A 20,425-nucleotide genomic window follows, 5' to 3' on the forward strand; every position below is an offset into this window, starting at 1 on the left:
CGAGACTGTCCTTTCTTTCAAGCCATAAACTGCTTCTGGGACAAGGATCCCTTGTCTCTCCTTGGTCTTAGCACCACATCCAAGAATCTCACTTTGCACACTTTTGCAAAGACAAGTACAAATAACAGACAGAGCAGTTCTAAGGCAAGAGACTTGAAGTGGTGGAACTCAGCACAGCCTGGCCACTGGGACATGCAAATGTGGGACTTGACCCTTTGGATAGCACAGGGAATTGCACCAGGGCTTCACCCATCCTTAGAGAGTGGCTAGAAAGACATCAATTCAGAATTGAATTGATCCTGATTTTCTCTTAGAGAATCTAAATGAAAACTTCTTTCTTGAGAAACACTTCAGAAGTTTTAAATTTATCTTGAATCAAAAGCATTTTTCTCCCCAATGTTTTTCTTTCAGCTACCAAACCAAAAGATTCAACTATGCATGCAACCCTAGACCCAGTGTTGCACACTGATGGACACATTTCCACTGCATCGAGTTCTATCTCTGTTCACTCAGTCTACAAAAGACAGCATTTGTAACAGAAACTGTTAATGCTTCTAGAAAATAAAATCATATTCTAAAATTACTGCTCTCATTTGTGATCTCTTAATTCTCATAAAGCAGGTGATCCTGGTTAATGACTAAAACGCAAACATCTGCTTATCCCCCTCCAAAAAATGGATTAATAAGGCTGAAATTACATAGTCAATGATGTGGATAGTCTCCCACAAAAGTGTGTTCATCATTTCAGAACATAACATCTAGCTCAATTTTAATGATATTAAAATCAATTACTATTGCTATTTCCTCTGCTATTTTAAGCCACCCGGAGTTTCATAAACAGTAACAGCAAGGATACGTTACCCCATTTTTGGAAGAAAAAATAATTCAGTAAAGGAAGAAATATAGTCTTTTATCTGTAACCACCACACATAATATTCTGCACTCTGACATAAATATGAAAAAGGCAAAAATATCTGTAATTATATAAGAAAGTTCTAGTCAAAGCAGGAAAACTGCATAACTGACAAGGAAGATCTTGTTGCTGTATAATGCCTTCCAAGAAGCATGTCATACAGTTTTTAGCTGACAATGAGGAGAAGCCATGAATTATTCAAGAACTTGCCCATTTGTTACCAAAACTACTTTGTCATGTAAATGAGCAGAGTTTTGAAATTTCCTGGAAAAAAGTATGTCCGAGAATTTGATCCAAGATCAATTCTTCATTGTTCACAAAGGATTTGCATTAAAAATATTCAGAGTATTAAACTAGTAACTTGATTATCACAACAGTGACTTCCTATGAAAAAAGAACAGCTCCCTCGAGACATGTAAATCACCATCTTACCATAACATTTCAAAATCAAGGAGTTCACAGCACACCCAACCTGTGACAGAGCAGCTAATAAAAGAATAACTCCAAAGGCTGCCACACAGACTTAATGGTAAGTTTGGCAGATGCATCTGATATTTAAACTGGACGCTGGTGCCCAGTAGAACCACCAGGCCCCACGGCACAATCTTTGATTTCAGTAGCATTCCTCGGGATCAAAATGGTCTGAGGCAGCTGAGACAGCAAGTCAGCAGAGAGGGAGAGAGAGTAAATTCTGGGTTCTGAACAGTGCTGTTATTTTGCTTCAATATTTGATATTAAATTTATCAAACGTTTAATTTCAGTATGGGACAGCAGAGAAGGATGATGCAAGCTTCATTCTCTGAAACTCAACAGTTTAAAACCAAATCATATAAAGTATCTGCAAACTCCGTTTAATTCAGAACTGGATCATTTAAGGAATATTTATTCATTCATTCTTAAAGAATTCTCCTTTTTTTATCTTCTCGTTTTAGGCATAGAGCTGACATCAACATCCACATGATGGAAATCACGAGTTCCAGCACATGTTTAATTTAAGGCTCATCCAACAGTTCCAAAATACTTCTGAGACATGCATTTTGGTGCCTTACCAAACGAGGTCTGCTCAAATTTATGACAAATCATAACTGTATATTAAAATACACATTTCTTCAAAACCAGACAGAACTGTAACTCCCCATGGCCTAACCCCATCAGAATAATTCAAACTGTAACTCTCGAATAACTCAGAGGATTTGAAAGAGAACATTACTTAACCAAAATACTTCATGATTTAAGAAGTATCAAGTTCTGAAGATTTATGGCAAATTGAGAATTTGCAAATGTTGGACTTAAAAAAAAAGGAGTAATTAAGTGAAAGCACATTAATTACAGCTATTGGACAAGGTAACTATAATTACTAGGGAAACTAATTTTGAGACAAAGCATTATGTGACATATATAATTATGAGAATAAAAATGATTATGTATTAGCTGGATGAATATCTCGATCCTGATAGTTAAAATTAAACATATTTTTAACCAAGACAATCCATACATTCTTACTTAGACTTTAACACAATACCCACCTTAGAACACATGTGTAGAAACCACTGTCTTGCAACTCAACCGAGTGAAACCATATGGAATCTTCATCCTTGCTCATCCTAACTTCGGAAAATATAATGGGTTCTTCTAAATCTCCTTTGTTTTTGTACCACATAAGCCTAAGACCTGTGCTTTGGGCCATGCTATAATTAGTTCTGATATAGCTGTAGAAAAGGGCACATTTCACTCGGACTGGTTCACCTGCCAAAGCCATGTATGTCTTGAGATCCACTGACCAGTCAATGCAACCATCAACTGAAAGCAAAACAATAATAAAGAAATATTAGACACAGATATATTTTTCAATATAGTTCAAGGACGCTTGTGAAATACAATGCAATACACTAAAAGAAAAGAACCTTTGTTTGATGGCAATACGAAAAACGTAAAGCAACTATTGGCAATTAGGGTTTCATACACCTTTTTTCATTACATGTAACTGTGAATTTGCAGGCAATAAATAGAACACATTGAGCCATTGAACACTTCTTTAGAATATCATTACTTTCATCTCCAAAGCACTAATTTTTTATTAAATAAACTAAATGTTTCACCTTAACTATTTGCCTCTGTAAACCAGTTTTGAAATCTTTATTTTGTTGTTGGAGGAAAATGTACATTGGCATCTGATGCCAATCTTATCCCTTAAAACTTTTCCATCCACCTCTGCTAATTACGTTATGCAAAAACCCCCAAATAACAGATGTGACATTTATCATTTTCTTTTCGAGGCAGTTCCATAGGACTTTTTTCTTTTCTACAGCCTACTCACACTGTAGAGATGTGTATTACATACAACAGGATACAATTACTACTTGCTGCCTGTACAATCAAGACAAATACAGGAGTTGTACAAACAAGAAAAGAGATCTTTTGATGTTCTGTTCAGCAAAAATTTTTGAAACAGTTTTCTTGATATTTCACTTGTAAAATTAATATATGTCAGCCAGTTAAATAAAAGATTACTTCTCCCTACAATTTTTTCTCCCTTTATTATTATCTTAGTTACAATGCAATCCTAGAACACGAATACTTATCCATGTGTAACTCCCCCCTCAATTATCAGAGACCTTCTAGTTCAATCTTTCTCATTGTTGGAAAAATTGTAAGTTTGAAAGTCAACCAAGAACATAACCAAGGACAAAGAATTCAAAGGCAGATCATCAATAGGCAAACACATTACCTAAAATTAATAAACTTGATTAAATACGTAGTTTTCAGAATTTATTGATCATATTCAGCTACAAGTAAGTGGAGCATCTTTACCCTTCATGCAGCTACCTCAAATTCAACCAAGTAATGCTCAATTTGCCTCTTCTGCATTTACAATGTTAATTCTCAAACTATAAATGTTGGATATCCTTATACACTCTTCATTTCATATACATCTTCAATAGCATGCACTCTTCAAGTGATTTTTTAATTTACTTCCTAAACAAATGCAGCAAACCAAAATTTCTACACATGGTGAAATATCAGGTCTGGTCCTTTTTTTAGCAGTTTTTACAGCCTTTAAATTATGTCTGACATCTTTTCAGGCTTCTCTTCCATCATTCAAAAGTATCTGTGATAAATGGAGGGTTTTAATTTTCCCATTGCCATAAATTGGCTTTAACTGTACTGTGATCACATGAGCCACGCACCTGAACCATATTTTAAACCTGTTGACACTGACCACTTTCATACTTTTCTGATACATAACTTCCATGTAACATCTTATTGCAAAACAAATGTTACTTGTAAAAAAACCCCCAAACTAGCATAAGCTCAGGAGGGAAGGGAAACCCAATACTCAAACCTATGTTACGTACCTACGGTCACGAGGGTATTGGCAGGCAAAGGGAGGTCTCAGAACACCTTTACCCACAGGGTGTTTCCTGCTCCTGCCCCCACCCTGCTGGCAGGTGCAAACACAGCAGCTGGTTGTGCCAGCTGACTTCTCATCAAGAAAAGTCCCCAAACCAAATCCTTCACCTGAAGTTATGTACACACAGTTTTGGTTAACTTCAATTTTCATTTTCATTTTGATGAAAACATCCCACTGATTTAAACTAAAATTCATTGCTTCTTGCTTTTAACAGCTGCTGTTAATGACATCAACTGAAGGGCCATCAGCACTTTACTGACTTTCGTTTTCCTCGCTGCTGCAGCAGCATCACTGCTTCCTCTGTGTTCACCCTCTCACACTTAGTGCCACACACAACAGGACAAGTTTGGATAATAATGAATTGAAAATCCTGCACAGAAGTATTTGCTCTCAGTGCATCCCCTCCAGGTTTATAACATCCTTCACTGTGACCAAAGCTGCAAGTCGTAACTTGAACACGCCCTTGTCAGGACCCCAGGAAACACCGCACTGGCCTCTCTCTGCATCACTGTTACACAGACATGGGTAACCAGCAGCAGAGCTGGTTCTCCCAGTCCTACAACCCCATCCAATCCACTTTTATGTTAAAGCCTGGCTCTGACACCATGAATTATTTTATAGAGTGGACTGAAGTCTTTTACATCGAGCAGGTATCATTGTACTCCATACAGAGCTTCCTCACAAAACTCTGTGCTTTTTATAAGCCCTGCTCTTTAGGCTGGTGTGATTTACAATTAAAGAGCAGTGCAGAGCTCACAGTCACTTTCTCTCAGTGAGGGATGTGAAAGGCAATGCTGAGCTCTCCAGAAGGCTCATCTCTTGTTCTCCACGACACACAGATATTCTCAAAGGCACCCTTCCTCCTGCACTTTAGCAAAGGCACAAAAGTCTAAGCTGAAATGAATAGGGGTGCCCAGAACTGGAATTCAGATCCAGACTAATTAATCCTGTCAATCTTGTGTCAATCGCATCCTGTCACATCACCTAATGCTTTCAAACCTGTGCTGGTTCAGCAAAGTTAAACCACAGCAAGGAATAACTGACATTCAGACACACATGGAAAGCTTGAGGGTCAAGCAGAATGGTGCCAGTTTTTCATTTGTTTCACAGAGCAGAGTCACAATTAGGAGGAGTTATGGAGTCAGGTACTGACCCAATATGGAAATCCAGCTTTGGAAGCTGAAAATGCCTCTGATTCCAGTAAAATTTTTCCCACATCCACATCAAACAACTTGTCGAAGCACAGCTCAAATTAATGCTAATCATCCTTCAGTGTCATTCAATCTGTCTCATCTTCCACTTTGATTTGAAAACTTCTTCTCCCTTCTAGTGTGCACTTCTTCACTGTTTTATTTTCAAAATTTGACTTGTTGAAGTGGAAGAGATGAAAGGCATTTGAAAGATTATTTACAAGCAGATCACTAGAGTGGCTAAAACCCATCTCTAGTTGCCCCCAGAGGAGAACAAGACAGTGGTGCTGGTGCTCTGTTGGCCACTGCCAGTGCTCTAGTGGGCACTGGGCACAGTGACCTGAGCCCAGCACAGCATTTGCACCTCGAAGAAAAAATTAAAGAAAAGGAAATTTACACAGGAGACCCTTTTCCCATTAACAGTGCCCAAATGGAAGAATTTCAGCAGCCCACAGCAAGGCTGACTCCAACACAGGGAGCCTGGTGGCGGGGAAGGTGCCAGGCAGGCTGTGCCTGCCCATTGCCCCTGCCTGCCCCAGCTGCTCCCCTGCAAGAGCTCCCTCCCTGCAGCATGTCAGGAGGTGGTAATTACAGAGGAGAGCACACAGGGAATGGAGCAACCATTCATTACAGGGTTGATGACATCTGCAGAGGAGAGAAGTCTCGCAGACCGCCTTGACTAAATCTTAATTATCGAAGAAAGACTAATCAAACAGGAGATGACTTTTTACCCCTCACTCTTTTTTTTCTTGTTAAATACACAGTCAAGAATGTTTCCTCTTATGAAGCTGTGGAGGCTAAAATCTAGGTCAGGCTCCCTGCACTCACATGGAAGCTGGAATTTTTCCTCTTGCCGTGCTGTCAGTCACTGGAGCGTGAGCATTGTTAGATTCTTTTGGAGTATTCTCCAAGCTGTCATTACAAATGACTGGAGCTGCTTAGGTGGAGTCCGGCACTCCATTATCCAGAACAAAGTTTGCTGTCATTTTTTTGGGGCTGGCTCTCAATATGTAACATAATCAGGGTGGTAAGAAGAGAAAAATAATGGCATTAGAGAGAGGAACTTACTACATAATAAATGTATATACACTATTTCTCTGCTACCCTATAATCACCTGGTAAATGCCTGACTGAAAGCCAACTCAGATTAAATCCTGTATATTCTGCGTGCACTTTAGAAACCTTCAATAATTTTTTGAAATATTTTTTATTTTAAATTTGGAGCACTGAGAGAATATGGAAAAAACCTGTCCCATTTTTAGCCCAGGTTCCTGAGGAAAAGAGGTTTGCCCATCAGTCAGTGTCCCCACTCCTTCAGCGTAACTTCTGCCCCAAGTGACCAATTCCACCCTATTGTGTAGAACACGAAGGTGTTCAGGTCATGAGAGCCCTGCAAGGGTGCAGGAGAGAGTCCCAATGTGTCCCCCGGGGCTGGGAAACACAGCAGCAGTGAATCATGGCAGAGCCCCACTGAGCCCATCCCAGTTATCTATCCAGGCTAATGCAACCTGAGGAGAGAGTGAATTGAAAATGAAGGTTTCAAAATTATTAAGTAAATAAGAGTTTAAGTTGGCTCACAATAACTTACTGTACTTTTATGTCAACAATCAACCCAAAGTGTGTACTGCATCTTCTTCCTCAACATTTCCTGATAATTTCCCATTACTCTTATTTTAAATAAACCTCACTGTCTAGGGAGTCTAGATGCATTTTAACATGAACCATATAATTTATGAGCAATTACAGAGGAGCATGTACATAGTCTCTGAGTAATTTGTCTTTCTGATTGCTGTCATATAAATAATTTTTTGCATAGCGAATCTGCCTGTTATAATTTTTGTAGGGATCTGTCACCTACAGCAATTTATATCATGGCATTGTTAAACATGTTTGCCTACCTTGTTACCTGAAAATCTCATTTTAAATTGAAATCATCTACAAATAAATAATTAAAAAACCCCAGACTAGCTAATGTATTAAATTTATTGCTCCACAAAGCAAGCAATGCTTGTGACTGCAGGTACATAGTCGGAAATAAAACTACCATTCCTCTAATATAAGAGTTATATTTTTATGTACATATTAGCTGTAGAACAGCAGAGTCCAGGAACTGATATCCATCATGCTCAGGCTTTGCAGACATGTGGGAATGATAGATGCACTCCATTAAGGATGTCCAAAGAGGGATGCAAATTTTTTAGATTCTTAAAGGAGAGAAATCAGTTACAGCCCACAAATTTTTGGCAACTTGGTGTTTTCAGATCTTGATTCTGGAGAAGAGGGAACACGTCCTGCATTTGAGCAAACACAGTAAAACCTCTAACAGCTTTGGCCGGACGTGATCTTCACAAGGGTCAGGGTATTGGATCAGCCTTGCCATGCATAATTGGTTTCACATCTCTGGCTTTCTGGCTACACTAAGCTAATGCTGCTGTGGTGCTTGCAGACCCCTGCCAGCATCTCATCACAGCCTGACACTGCCACGTGAGACCTGACAGTCAGCAGAGCCCAGCATGTGGTCCCCTGCTCCTCACACCATGAGCTGTGTCAGGGAGCTGAACAGCTTAAAAACTGACAGACACCATCCCCTCCCTTTGCAGTAATCTTTAAATACTCCGACGTTCAGAGACACATTTGCTGGTCAGAGAACACATTTCAAATAAAACAGTCCATTGACCACTTTGCTCACTCTTCAAAATAATGGATGTCACCTCTGAAGCAGTGTAAGCTCTTTGTGTGTGGAGCTCCCTCAGCTTGGCTGACCTACCAAACTGGATGGTCAAAGGACGCTCTGACAGCTATTAATAAAAATCCACTCTAACTAAAGATATCTGAGCTGATATCTCCAACATAGAGAACAAGTTACCCAGTTTTACAGGAGAGAAGGAGTCGTCCATGCTGGCGGTACTTCAGGAGGGTGTGGAGGGTGCCCTCCTCCAGCAGCAGAGGAGCGACTGCAAATAGCAGGCAGGAAAGGAGGGGGAAGTTTAGGTAAAGTGTCTGTGATGTTTCTTTTCTGTGAGTCACAGTTTTACCTTTCTTTGAGTCAAGTGGACCTTTGGTTTTGACTCTGACTGTGCTCAAATTTTAAACTGCATTTTAGAAAAAATACAAATAGTTGTCCCCTGAGAAATACAGTAAATCAAAAATGTATCTGTTGGAGATAGGACCAATTAGAAAACCACCAATCTTGAGAAAAAAATAAGTTTATCATGATCCAAGATGGGTGAATTTCGCCATGCTTCTCCTACTACCCTGTTAACAACTCCGACTAGTTAATTTCTATCACAGTAACATCTTGTTTCAGCAATAAACCAAGATTATTTTGCTATAGAAAAACAACAGTTAAGAGGACGATAACCCACAGACTTTGTAGTTTCTATACTCTGATCTCCACTTTCTGATTTTTTTCTAGCAAGAAGTAGACCATTCAAATTTACTGGTGAAAAAGTTTGGGACTTTCAGGACATGCAAAAGTGCAAATATTTCAAAATTCCTAAAGCAAGTACTGATGAGTGCAAAAAACCTACTTTACTAGATTTAGCAACATGCAAATATTTATCCAAATCTGGGTCATAAATAAGGAAAAATGCATTTAGTTATCCATGTACATTATCTGATATATTTCCAAATTTTGATCAAAGCTTCAAATTTCTATAAGATGGACCAAGAGGTTTTTAAGTCTTGTGCTTGCTTCATTTTTTTGACCAGCTTTTCTTATGATATACAGCTAAACAACCCAACTCAAATGTCAAATATTCCACTCGAACACTCATCATTTCCTTTGAGGTCAAACACACTGTAAATATATATCGCCAGAGGTCCAAATAACCACGGATTGCTCTGCTCTGAATTACATATGCATATGGTGCCAGGAGCATTTCAGTCTTATATTGAAAATGCAAAAGAAAATATACTACTAGATCACCAGAATTCTCTAGGGAGAGAAAAAAACCTGAACAAAGTCTCAGCTTCCAGGAGCGATGGCATATTAATGAGGTCAAGACTTAGAAATCATACTTGAAGAACAAAAATGCTGCAGCTGTGTCAGTAGAAGTGACTGGACAGGGGCATTTCATCCTGTAGCACTTGTCAGAGCCAGCTTTTCAGGTGGCACCTTATCACAGGGGCTTTTGGGAATGCTTGCTGATGGAGAGAAGAGCAAATCACAGCTGGCAGGTTAAGATTTTGCTGGGTACAGAGAGCTCTGAGACACATTCTGTGAGGGAAAGAAAATCTCTGTTCTCATCATATTCTTTGCTACCTCTTCCAAGTCAGATGTTCCTGGAGACAGATGGAACCTGAAGTGCCCTTCCAAAGCTGTGCTCTTTGCGTGGAGCGGATCGCTCTGCTGAGCACAGAGGGCACTAAAGCAACTGCTTAAAATGCAGCATATTTACCTTAAAAATGAGTGTTTGGTGACCTTGATCTCCTAATCACTTCAGTATCTGGCAGGTTTTTAAAGAGCCTGTGTTGAAGTAAACAGAAATTGGAACTTATAAAAGTGGCTTCATTTTAAATATTCAATATAATGCCTTGGTTCTCCACAGCTGTCACCATGTTAGAAAACAATGTAAAAGGCACCTTGAAAATCAACAGCAGTAGAGCCAGGACATGAACAATAAAGAAATCATGGCTTCATGATTTCATGTATTTTGTGAAGTCCCATACATGGGTTCAAGGAATGTGCCCCAGCCCGTCCTGGCTTCTCAGCCCCTCTGGCACTGCCTGGCCTGTCCTTCCTGCTCCAGTTCTCCTCCTGCAATGGGGGAGCAGATTTGGAAGAGCTGTGGGGAAGTTCATTGGCAAAACTCCTGCCTCTGCCCAGCCTCCTTCTTTGCTCTACAGATGTAAAGCCAAGTGGATGATCTGTGGCAAACAAGATATCCAAACAACTAAATTTTTTTTGTCGTTTGAGGATCCATAAATTAATCTCTCTTTCTTCAAAGTCAGCCATGCAATAACATGATATTTGCATATCTCCTTTTTTTCTTTATCCAACTAGAAAGGGAACATTATTTTAGGCAGAAAAAGTATCTTGCTCTAGATTGGAGGAACCGGATCAGGTATTTGACATTACATCTGCTTCTTGGAGTGACCAAGTAACAAAACTTTCCTGTTTAAATCCTTAAATTCATAAATGAACAACTCAAGTACTCAAGAAGTCAGTGCAAACACAGGTATGAACTCAAAGACTGTAAATTAGCTGTTTACCCAGTTCTGAAACCTACCTGAACTCCAATTTTTTTTAACATATTGTCCACAAAATCTAGCAAATAAAAATACTTCCGTTTTCCAGGCTCCAGAAGGGGGAAAAAGTAATTTTTTCTAACATGTTGTGCAATGAATATTGTCATTTTTATTAGCTCTTCAGATTCCTGAGGGAATTAATGAGTGATGGAAAAGCACAAAGAGAGATTTCCCAGCATCTCTGATACTTCTTTGGTGCACAGAACTGTCTTCACACAAAGGAGATACAAAGAAAGAAAAATCGCTATCTAAGGGAGAATAGTAACTGATACTACTAGCAAGTAAAACAGACTGAAAATATTCCATTGCATTTATAAATAAAACTTTTATCCTAACAAGATTTCAGGTGAGGAGCACCACACCGAAAATACACTTTATACCTGAAGGTATATCCATTTAATATTTTAAGTGATGTTGACTATACATGAGTTCTTTAAGGACACTCTCCAAGATGGTTTTAATAGTCTCCAGCCAATCACATTAACCACAGAGACTTTCACACACTTCTGTTTTCATGTCTTTAGCACCATGCAAACTTTGGGAACAAAGCTGAATTCATCTCAATAATTGATGAGTCTCTTTTAATTAGTCCCTTTGAATAAAGTTACTGAAGGTAAAGTAAATGGAAACTAGATCCCAGATCAGGCAGTTGCAGACTCAAGTAATCACACAATTAGAAAACTCTATATCCACTGCTTATTATTCCCAGAAGGGAGTTGTAGGAAAGAACTGTGAATAATAAGAATTAAAAATTGAAGAGAATGAACCTCTATTAACTTTCTAGTCTCTGTGAGGCAGACAGACTGGTGTACATGCACGAGGTTATTTTATTTTTCATCTGTTTTTCAAATATGTGGACAGTTTGAATTGCATTATCTGCTTTCAGGGCAGAGTCCTCTTGAGTTTGGATTAGGTTAAGAAGACAGACTCCCTCTTGAATACACCAGGCTATATTAATTTCTTCCCCTGTCTGCAGAGGGGAATCCTTGAGTAACCCAGGTCTGCTGTAAGGGCTCTTCCCACATCTCACCTGTGGCAGAGGAAGATTACTCGACATAAGAAGAGAGCGAGGAGACTCAAAAGAGCCGTAGGAGAGTATCACACCCCACCACAAGAGGAAAGCAGGACTAAGTTATTCCTGTGGATGACCTCCATGGTATTTGTACAAGGTTTAAGCAATTATTCACTGGGACACCGGAGCAGGGACATTTCTGGTAGCCCAAATTCCTCAGTTTCCATGGGCAACTCGTGCCTGACCAACACACTTGACTGGCCTGCACTGCCAACTGTGCCATTGTGCCAGGCCTGTGAGCAGGAGCCCCGATTCCAGACTTCCAAGGGCCTCCTCCAACCTACTTGATCCCATGATTTGGTCCTATCACCAACATAGCCCCTGCTGGTCACAATTCACAGGCACGTGAAAGGAGCCTTTCACACAAATATCCATATCTGGATCTGCACATGCTCTGCCCTACCCATTGATCATTTATTTTCTAACTTGCAAAGATGTAGTTAGTCCGTCAGAGGATTACCAAATGCTTTACAAAACTAGCTCCCCATCATAAACACACCAGGTAGAATGAATATTTTGAGCCTTGGATATCTGCGAACTACTGCGTGGATACACTGTAACATTAAAAAATTAAAAACAAAAAAAAAAGAGAGAGAATGCACAATTTTCAATCAGGACACGCACACGAACACAAGTCAAGTTCATCTGAATTCACTTGCAACAAATAACCAGCTTTGGTCATTTGCTTTGCCTCTACACATTTACCTTTGGATATCTAAGACATACTTACCATTCCTCCTGTTATCTGGCACAGATAATTTCAGCTGCAGTGAGCCAATTACCATTTCCACTTGCATGACAGGAAGACCTCTGTCTGAAAAGGTTGTGACCCATGCACTAACCTAAGTAGTAATTCCTCCTCTCATTTAAATTCATTATCTGCATGTATTCAGCAGAATTTAAATAGGAAACTCCTGACTGGCATGCACCAAACTCCGTTTCAGTAAAAGGAACGTTCACAAATAAAAACAGCATTTGCTTTTATAGACAACCATGAATAGAAGTGTTAGAGGCCTATTTGATTAAAATATGTCTGTAAGTGGTGAATTATGAAGTGCTTTCAAAATGAGATATTTTTAAACAGTAAACATTGTTCTTAATGCTTGCTTCTATTTAAAATAAACAAACATACAGTTTTCCTTATTGCAAGCCATTATAATTACATCTAAGAAAGAAAAGTGAAGGATGATTGAAAAATGAGCCATTACAAGATCTACCTGTGCTACAGACACATCTCTCTAGGTGAAGCAGTAACTGGTAATGAAGTGCTGTGCTCTGTAACACAGCATTGCTCATTTGCTTAGGAACACCGTTACATTTACAAATGCATTTTCTAAAAGCTGCCTATTGCAACTTCCTGCAGCACTGAATCTACCAGCAGTCCCACATTCCCCGGTTATGCACCTCCAGTGAAAACAAGGGCTGCGTTGACGGGACCACACCCACTTCCATTTCATGAACACAGACCATGAAAAGGGGAGTGTGATGGCAACTCTCCCTGCTCCCTGCTATGGTCTGACAGTTCCCCCAAAGTCCCAACCCACTTCCAGATGAGTTGTGAGTGGTGGCCCTGAGCAGGCCTTGTCACCAGTACCACAACTCCTCAGTCTCCCCTCTTGGGCTCCCATTCCTGGGTCCTCGCTCCGCCCCAGCCCCAGCCCTGGTGATGCCTCCTCGTTGGGGTAGAGGGGCCATTTAGTCATCACTGGGACTGCAGCTCCCCCCATGGGCACATTCCTAGCGACTTCATCCTCTTTCCAGTCATTGTCCAAAGCCTTTACTCAGGAGAATCAGAACAGGGCCAACATGGATTGAAGCCCCACAGAAACTGGCCCTGTTTCCAGCTGACACACAGCAGTGACTATCTTTAAATGAGAACCATGATAAAGCAGACAGACCCCAAACCAGCCCAGTTTACAGCCTTTTCCTCACATTTTCCTGTTACTTCATAAGCTAGAAACAAAACCTGGCGACAGGAACCTTTCATTTATTAGGAAGCAAAAAGCAACAAAACTGCGAATACTTCATTACTAATACATCATTTGCTCATAACGGCACAAAACAAACAGGTCTGTGTTTTATTCATGGGCCCCCTGTCATCCTCAATGGCCTCAACTCACTGCAAAAACACGCAGCTGCCGCCTGTTTCACGGAGCAGAGCCTGAGAGGGATGGGGGGAGGAGATATTTGAGCTCCGGGAGAAGGCTTGGCAAAGACGGGAGTTTGGGTCTGGGATGCGGGGTGGGGAGGGAGCTGGAGAGCCCTGGGCACCTAAGGCTTTTCTTTGGATGTCAACATGTCATCCAGGTGGGACACTGTCCTGCAGCCCCACCACCCATCAGCACATTGTTATTAAATCATCACAGCACAACCGTAAAAGACAACTCTGAAATTCATCATAAAAGCCTCCACACGAGCTACTGATAAACCAGAAAAAATTACATAACTGGAGCAACATGTTTAATTGATGTCTCTCCACTGGTACTGACTGGTTACCCAATACTCAGTAGGTTATGTGGAGGCTGCTCATTTTCTGTCACGTTTCTTGCTTGCTCACTCCCAGTTTCTTGACCTAACTCCCAGCCCTCATTTCCTGCCCCAGCTTTGGGAATCGACTGCCATAACAGCTGGAGGACAAGTTCAAAGTGTTGAGGTGGTTACACCTGGATTGGCCACTGTAGGGATCGCCCCAAAGAAAACCACTATGTTTTCCACTTAGGACACCATCCTTTGAAACATGGAAAATCAGTACTTAAATTCTTAAATAGAAAAAAACTCACAGTGACTAGGGAGGACACACAAAGCTGGATACCTTCTTCTTCCATCCATCTTCTTCATAAAGAGGGGGCTCATTTCAAAGCCTAGCTGAAGTTATCTCAATGAGTTTGAGGGGCTGCAAATGCTCAGTGCCTGGGGTGGGCAGGCTGCCCCTGTCTCAGCTGCTCAGGGAGGGCTCCTGGCTGAGGGTCTCCTGCCCCCTGATCCCTCCCTCAGCACCCCCGTTAAATGTAAGTAGAATTCTGCAAATCATGGGGAAATTCCCCACTGGGGAAGCTGAGGACAGGAGGGAGGATTAATTATGACACACAGTGTTGTGAGTGGATGCATTCCCAATTAAAAATGCTCTATTTAATTCAACCCAGTCAATTTTAGTAGTGTTTTAACTGCATTATTCTTTCAGTTCCTAATGACAGATTTTTCAGTTGAGATGACAGAACTGTCATCTGTCCAGCTCTACATCTGAGGGAAGAGGAAAATGACTGTTCCCAGCCAGAGGGGAAAAAGCACACAGGAGGCATGTGACCTCAGGGTAAGGATTTTGGCCTACAGACAGGGAAGTGAAGTGAGAGGTGTCTGACAGTCTAACACGTGTTCCCGGGGCACAAAAAAAAAGAGAAGGCACTTTTCAAGTGCTCTTATCAAGGTTAAAGCAGAATTTAATGGCAACAAATCATTCCTGTTTTCACAAGATACAGGGTCTAGCCTCAGAGGTGTGGATGGCATCCAGCTCCCACGGGGATCAGCACTCCCCCACAACCTCTGCACCCTGCAGAGGGTGCCGACACTTCTGGAAGCACGTCCCTACAGCAAACCTTCTTTGTGAGAGGGGAAGAAGAATAAAACAGAGAGAGGCTGTGTTGGAAGCAGAAATAAAGAGATGCAGACGTCATACAAACTATGTTAAGGGAACTGCTGATAAAGAGAAGTTCTTCAAATAGGAAGACTGCTGCATTTCTATTAAAAATAAGAGTATCACAAATGTAATCATATTTCTTCATGTGTCACTTGTGAAATAAATGATATTTCACTGTGAGGCTGACAGTGTAAGAAATGCAATTAGAATGATTTGCATACTAAAGACATTATTATGTCTTCGTTGTAAATATTTCCATTATGATGACTTTGAACAGAATCTCTACAAACAGACATATAAATATCCTCATGCCAGATTTCACATAATCTGAAATCATGCTGTGTCAAGTTGTCAATTTTAAGAATTCTCCTAAGCCATTACAAATCTCATTTTAATCTCTCCAAAGACTCATCTACTTTTACATAATTGAAAATAACCACTGCTTGTAATGTGTTAATTTTGATGCACAGTGAATAACATGGTGCCAGAACCCTTCCAGCCAACCACTATTTTGAAAAGCTGTACTAATTTTTCCATCTTCAGATTGCCTGGGGCTGCATAAACCTTCACAATGGAATTTTTTGCTATTGTTTAATACCAAATATTCCAAAGTATGTCATCAAAATGATGAGAATTGGATTTTTTTCCCCCTCTTCCCTGGGACTGATTAGTGTGTCTTCAGTAAAAAAAGATAAGCAAATACAACCTCATTAACGAGCTACAAACTTGAGATAACAAAAAGCACCACTAATAGCCCAGTTGCTATCGAACTGCTTCTCCTGTTAGAAGAGACAAATCTACTCAGCAGGCATCACAGACCCTGCACTTCTTTGCTTCTATTTGCATATATTTAAAAATAGTCTAGGCACTCCAGAGAGCACGGATAACATGTTTGAAGGATGGAAGGGATGACAGCAGTGTCCCACCAGACCCAAACCAACAGACATGCAAACACAGGCATGGACAGAGGGGACTGGGGTTACAACCCTGAGTCTCAAGAATATTCAGAAATTTTCACTGCATGGAGATGTACGTAAATCAAAAGAATCTGGTGCAAGAAGAGTGACTTTCAATCTGGTTTTGCAAACTTTACATTAATTATGAAAGAATTTCTCAAACGCCCAGGCATCTCCAAACTTTATGCTGGGAAAACCATTTACTGCTAAATGACAAGTGTAGGCTGCATGCTAAATATTCTGAATTTTTCGTTCTCTAAATTACTGTTAACCCAACATTATTCCTTTCTACCTTGGGTTTTTAAATGGAATTACATATAGCCTGCAGCTCCAAATCTAAATGAAAAATGTAGCTCCAATTGAACCCTAAGAAAAAAAAAGGCAAAAGTTAATGAGATTTAAATTAGTAACAGCCAAAGCTTTCCCTTAAAGAAAATGTTATTGATTTTAAAGAGCTACCTAATGAAAAAGAATGGCACTCATTTAGGACTTTGCATGAGCTACATTAGAGTTTAATTTATAATAATAATAAATAAGGATATGCTTTACAGTGCAATGAATCAGCAAAATTTATGTAAATATTTTTATGAGTTAACTATACACTCCTTAAGCCTTTAATCACAGTTTTGGGTGAACTGTTTATGGTAGTAAAGAAATTACAGTTTCTAAGGCCCAGACTGTGAAGATAATTAAATGTCCGTTCCCTAAAAGAGTTAAACACCTACATAGCTCCAGGGTTTATAATCTATTCTTCATTTGCAAAATGGAAATGGATACTGTTTCCCTTTATTCTTTATTAAACAATGTTTCTATTTGAAATTCAAGTAGCTGATTATTGGAAAAATTCTCCTCCTATGAATGCTCTGCAGCTTTTATACACTAAGAACAAAAAATTATTATCACCAGGAGAGGCAATGCATGAACTCTTTGTAAATTCCCTAAATAGGTAGGAAATTTATCAAGCTACTGGTTTTTATATATTTTCATTGAAACAATATTCAATACAATCACAAGATACTTCATCATATCATTCCAGTTCAGGAATATAATATTGTGATCCTATGGCATTTAAATATGGAACACTGGTGACTGAGCACAGGTCATGATCTGGTTGCATTTCATCAGCTTACTAAATCCAGTTCTTCTCTGAGAACTGCTAAGAAAATAGATGAAATCCAAAGTGCTCCAAGCAAGTTTCATATGACTTTTAAACCCAACCACTTATACAAAAAGTAAGCATGCCTGGACCCAGTCCAAACAGAATTTCACCTCATAATTAATTAAAGCTCCAGACAAAACCCCATCAGAACAAAAGGAACATTCCGTTCATTTGCTGAGATACCTGAAAGTGCTAAAATTTTAAACTCCGTAAATTTTTAAATTCCCTCTCAGTTGCTGAAATCAAACTTGCCCAGGGTACCCCAAGCCCACCACTTGGTTCCCCACCTCTCATCCTCGGAGACATCTGCTCAGACTGAGTGCTCAAGCCATAATGCTGCTCAGAAACACCTCACACTGTCATTACAATTCAGGGCAGTAGTGCAGCTTGGAATCAAATCCTACTGTTGTCCTCCCTCACTTTTCCCAGTTTAATCCACAAAGTGGGGTTTGCTGTATAGAAACTGCATTTAATCAGGAGGATATTACCCCAAAGGCTCCACTGCAGGTAGACACACAAATGCACCCTGCCCCAAATGGAGACAAACAGGTCCAAGTCAGGCTGCCCCATGAAGCTGGGAAACATCCCAACCCAGGGATCAGCAGAACCCAGGATTCAATCTGGTTTGAAGCAAACCCCCACAAACCACACATGCTTCTGCCCCAAATCCTTTGTTCTAACAATTTGCTCTTGCTGCACTCAGTTGCATGCTAGCACAGATTTAGCCCAGGGTGCCCTAGGATGGGACTTTCTATTCATTCTGGAAGTGATATGCTTCAGACTTCCTGCATTAAGAGAAGAGCTCCCAGACACAAGCCAACTCTCAAACACATAATCTGTGGGAAGAACTTCTGGTGGTGAGAAGGAAACTGAACTAAAGTACACTTTAGTTGATTTTGTACTTTGTTCTTTCCTTCATTCAACTATAAAGGAAATTAATAATCGTGAGCATTGTGTTTGTGCCTATGGCATAACAAAAACAATTGAAACTGCAGGAATTGCATCCCTGAATGGATCTTAAAGGAAATAATTAACAGAATCTAGCCTATCATTGCTTGTTCCTCTAAACTGTATCATGTTTTTTAGTAACGTTCAATAAAATTCTTTGGATATGAACAGAAGCCAGTCCTTCCTTCCCTGTGCAAATGTGACCAGTGTACATTGCACATCAGTGAGATGCACCAAAAAACCACCATGAAGGCTTAGGACAGCAGTGTGGATGGGCACAGTCACTCCTGGAACCCCAGTCTGGGTTTAGATCCAAACTAAAGGGACTAAGAATTACCAGTGGAGAGAGGGTATCAGCTGGCACTTGGAACAGCCCTAAATTGAATAATCTAAACTAGATCTGAGGGAAGCAATAAACAGCTGTTACCCTGCTGCCATAGTGATTTTCACATCCAAGTAAGCCTAAATTTTAAAATGTTTCTCTTGTTTTTATTTGATTCCACTTTATACCACACTGTTTGTTTTCAGTTGTTTCACAGCTGATGCAGAGGTCACTTTCTGATGCATTGTGGACCAGAGCTCAAGATACCCCAATTTAAACCCTGATTCCCAGCAAACCAATTTGTATACAGCTCAGACTGTTCTTTTCTTATTAACATCCTCCTGATTTTAATTGCCATTGCATACATTCAGTGAAGAAAGTTTAGCACATCACCTCTGACTTCCAAAACTTCCACAGGTAACAGGCTTCCACAGGATACCTTATCTAACTTTTTTTCCCCTTGTGTCTCCTACAGGTTGGGGTTTTTTGCGTTGTTTCAACCCACAGACTTTAACTAGGTTCATGTGCACTCTGTAAAAAAAACTTGGACATTTAAAGTTTGTCTTCCTCCTCAAGAGCCTTTAGATGAATGTTTTAAACATTCTAATGGGAATTCCTACAAGCACCTTGCCCTTTCCTTTCTGCCTGCAGGAGGATTGCCACTTTTATTGCAGGGAGACAAGAAACAAAAATATCTGGCCATACAGACCCAAGCTCCCCTGGTGAAATGATGTACAAGAGACATGGGATTTCTTTGGGGATGGAAAGACAATGTTCACAAAGAGGTGGCTGAATCATTCAAGCATTCATTATGCCTGTATAACTTTACCAAGTCTCTTCTGAGCTTTGACAAAAGTTTCACAGTCAGATGAGACCAAGTGTTGTGCTCTGTAAGCTTCAGCTGCAAATGAAAGAAGTCCTCCTACAAAAAGCATCTGAAGATCATTTCTTTCAGCTTTGCCAAGGCCAGGCTTTCCCTGGTATTGCATCCCCCCAGATGGTGAAGGCTATCTTAGGACAGCCTTCTCGAGGAGACAAAGTCTGCCCACCATTCAGATTAATATGCTAACAAAATCTCTAGGCCATTAAAGATGCAGTTTCAAATCTGATTTTCTTTTGTTAGAAAAAATGATCTAGTACAGACTTTGTCAAAAGAGCTTTGTTAACACTAACACTTGAAAAACAACTATGCTAATATGACATTTTCCATCCACTTGTTCTGTGCTTTTATGCCACTCAGCAATGAAATACAGCAATTCCTTCCCAACCTCTAATATTTGGCCATGTGAGTATGCAGGAGGTCACTTTTTTATTATTTTTACTGTGTTAACTTATCGCCATTTTTTATTTATCTAGCGTACACTTGCACTTTAAACCTGACTAAATGTGCCATCTGGACAATAGCCTTGTTGACATGATGTTGGTTTACTAAAAATGGTTATTACCTAGTAAACTAGTACCCTAGAAAAAAACATTTGGGGCAAGATCATTTTTACATGTGCAATATCTCCAGGCTTTCACAGAGCCTGGCAGTCACTTGATCACACAAAGCACCTGTAAATCTCAGCT

General features: G+C 40.0%; 1 protein-coding gene across 6 annotated transcripts in view; it reads right to left on the reverse strand.

The window, feature by feature from the left end:
• IL1RAPL2 (interleukin 1 receptor accessory protein like 2) overlaps positions 1 to 20,425 on the reverse strand; it is a 429,226-nt gene that overhangs the window by 180,513 nt on the left and 228,288 nt on the right. For all 6 annotated transcript variants that reach the window (XM_032702309.1, XM_032702308.1, XM_032702311.1 and 3 more), the window contains one exon: positions 2,440 to 2,713. In XM_032702309.1, the coding sequence (XP_032558200.1) occupies positions 2,440 to 2,713 (274 nt within the window). The remainder of the gene's footprint in view (positions 1 to 2,439; positions 2,714 to 20,425) is intronic.

The sequence above is a fragment of the Chiroxiphia lanceolata genome, chromosome 14, assembly GCF_009829145.1.
Source record: "Chiroxiphia lanceolata isolate bChiLan1 chromosome 14, bChiLan1.pri, whole genome shotgun sequence".
Taxonomy (NCBI): domain Eukaryota; kingdom Metazoa; phylum Chordata; class Aves; order Passeriformes; family Pipridae; genus Chiroxiphia; species Chiroxiphia lanceolata.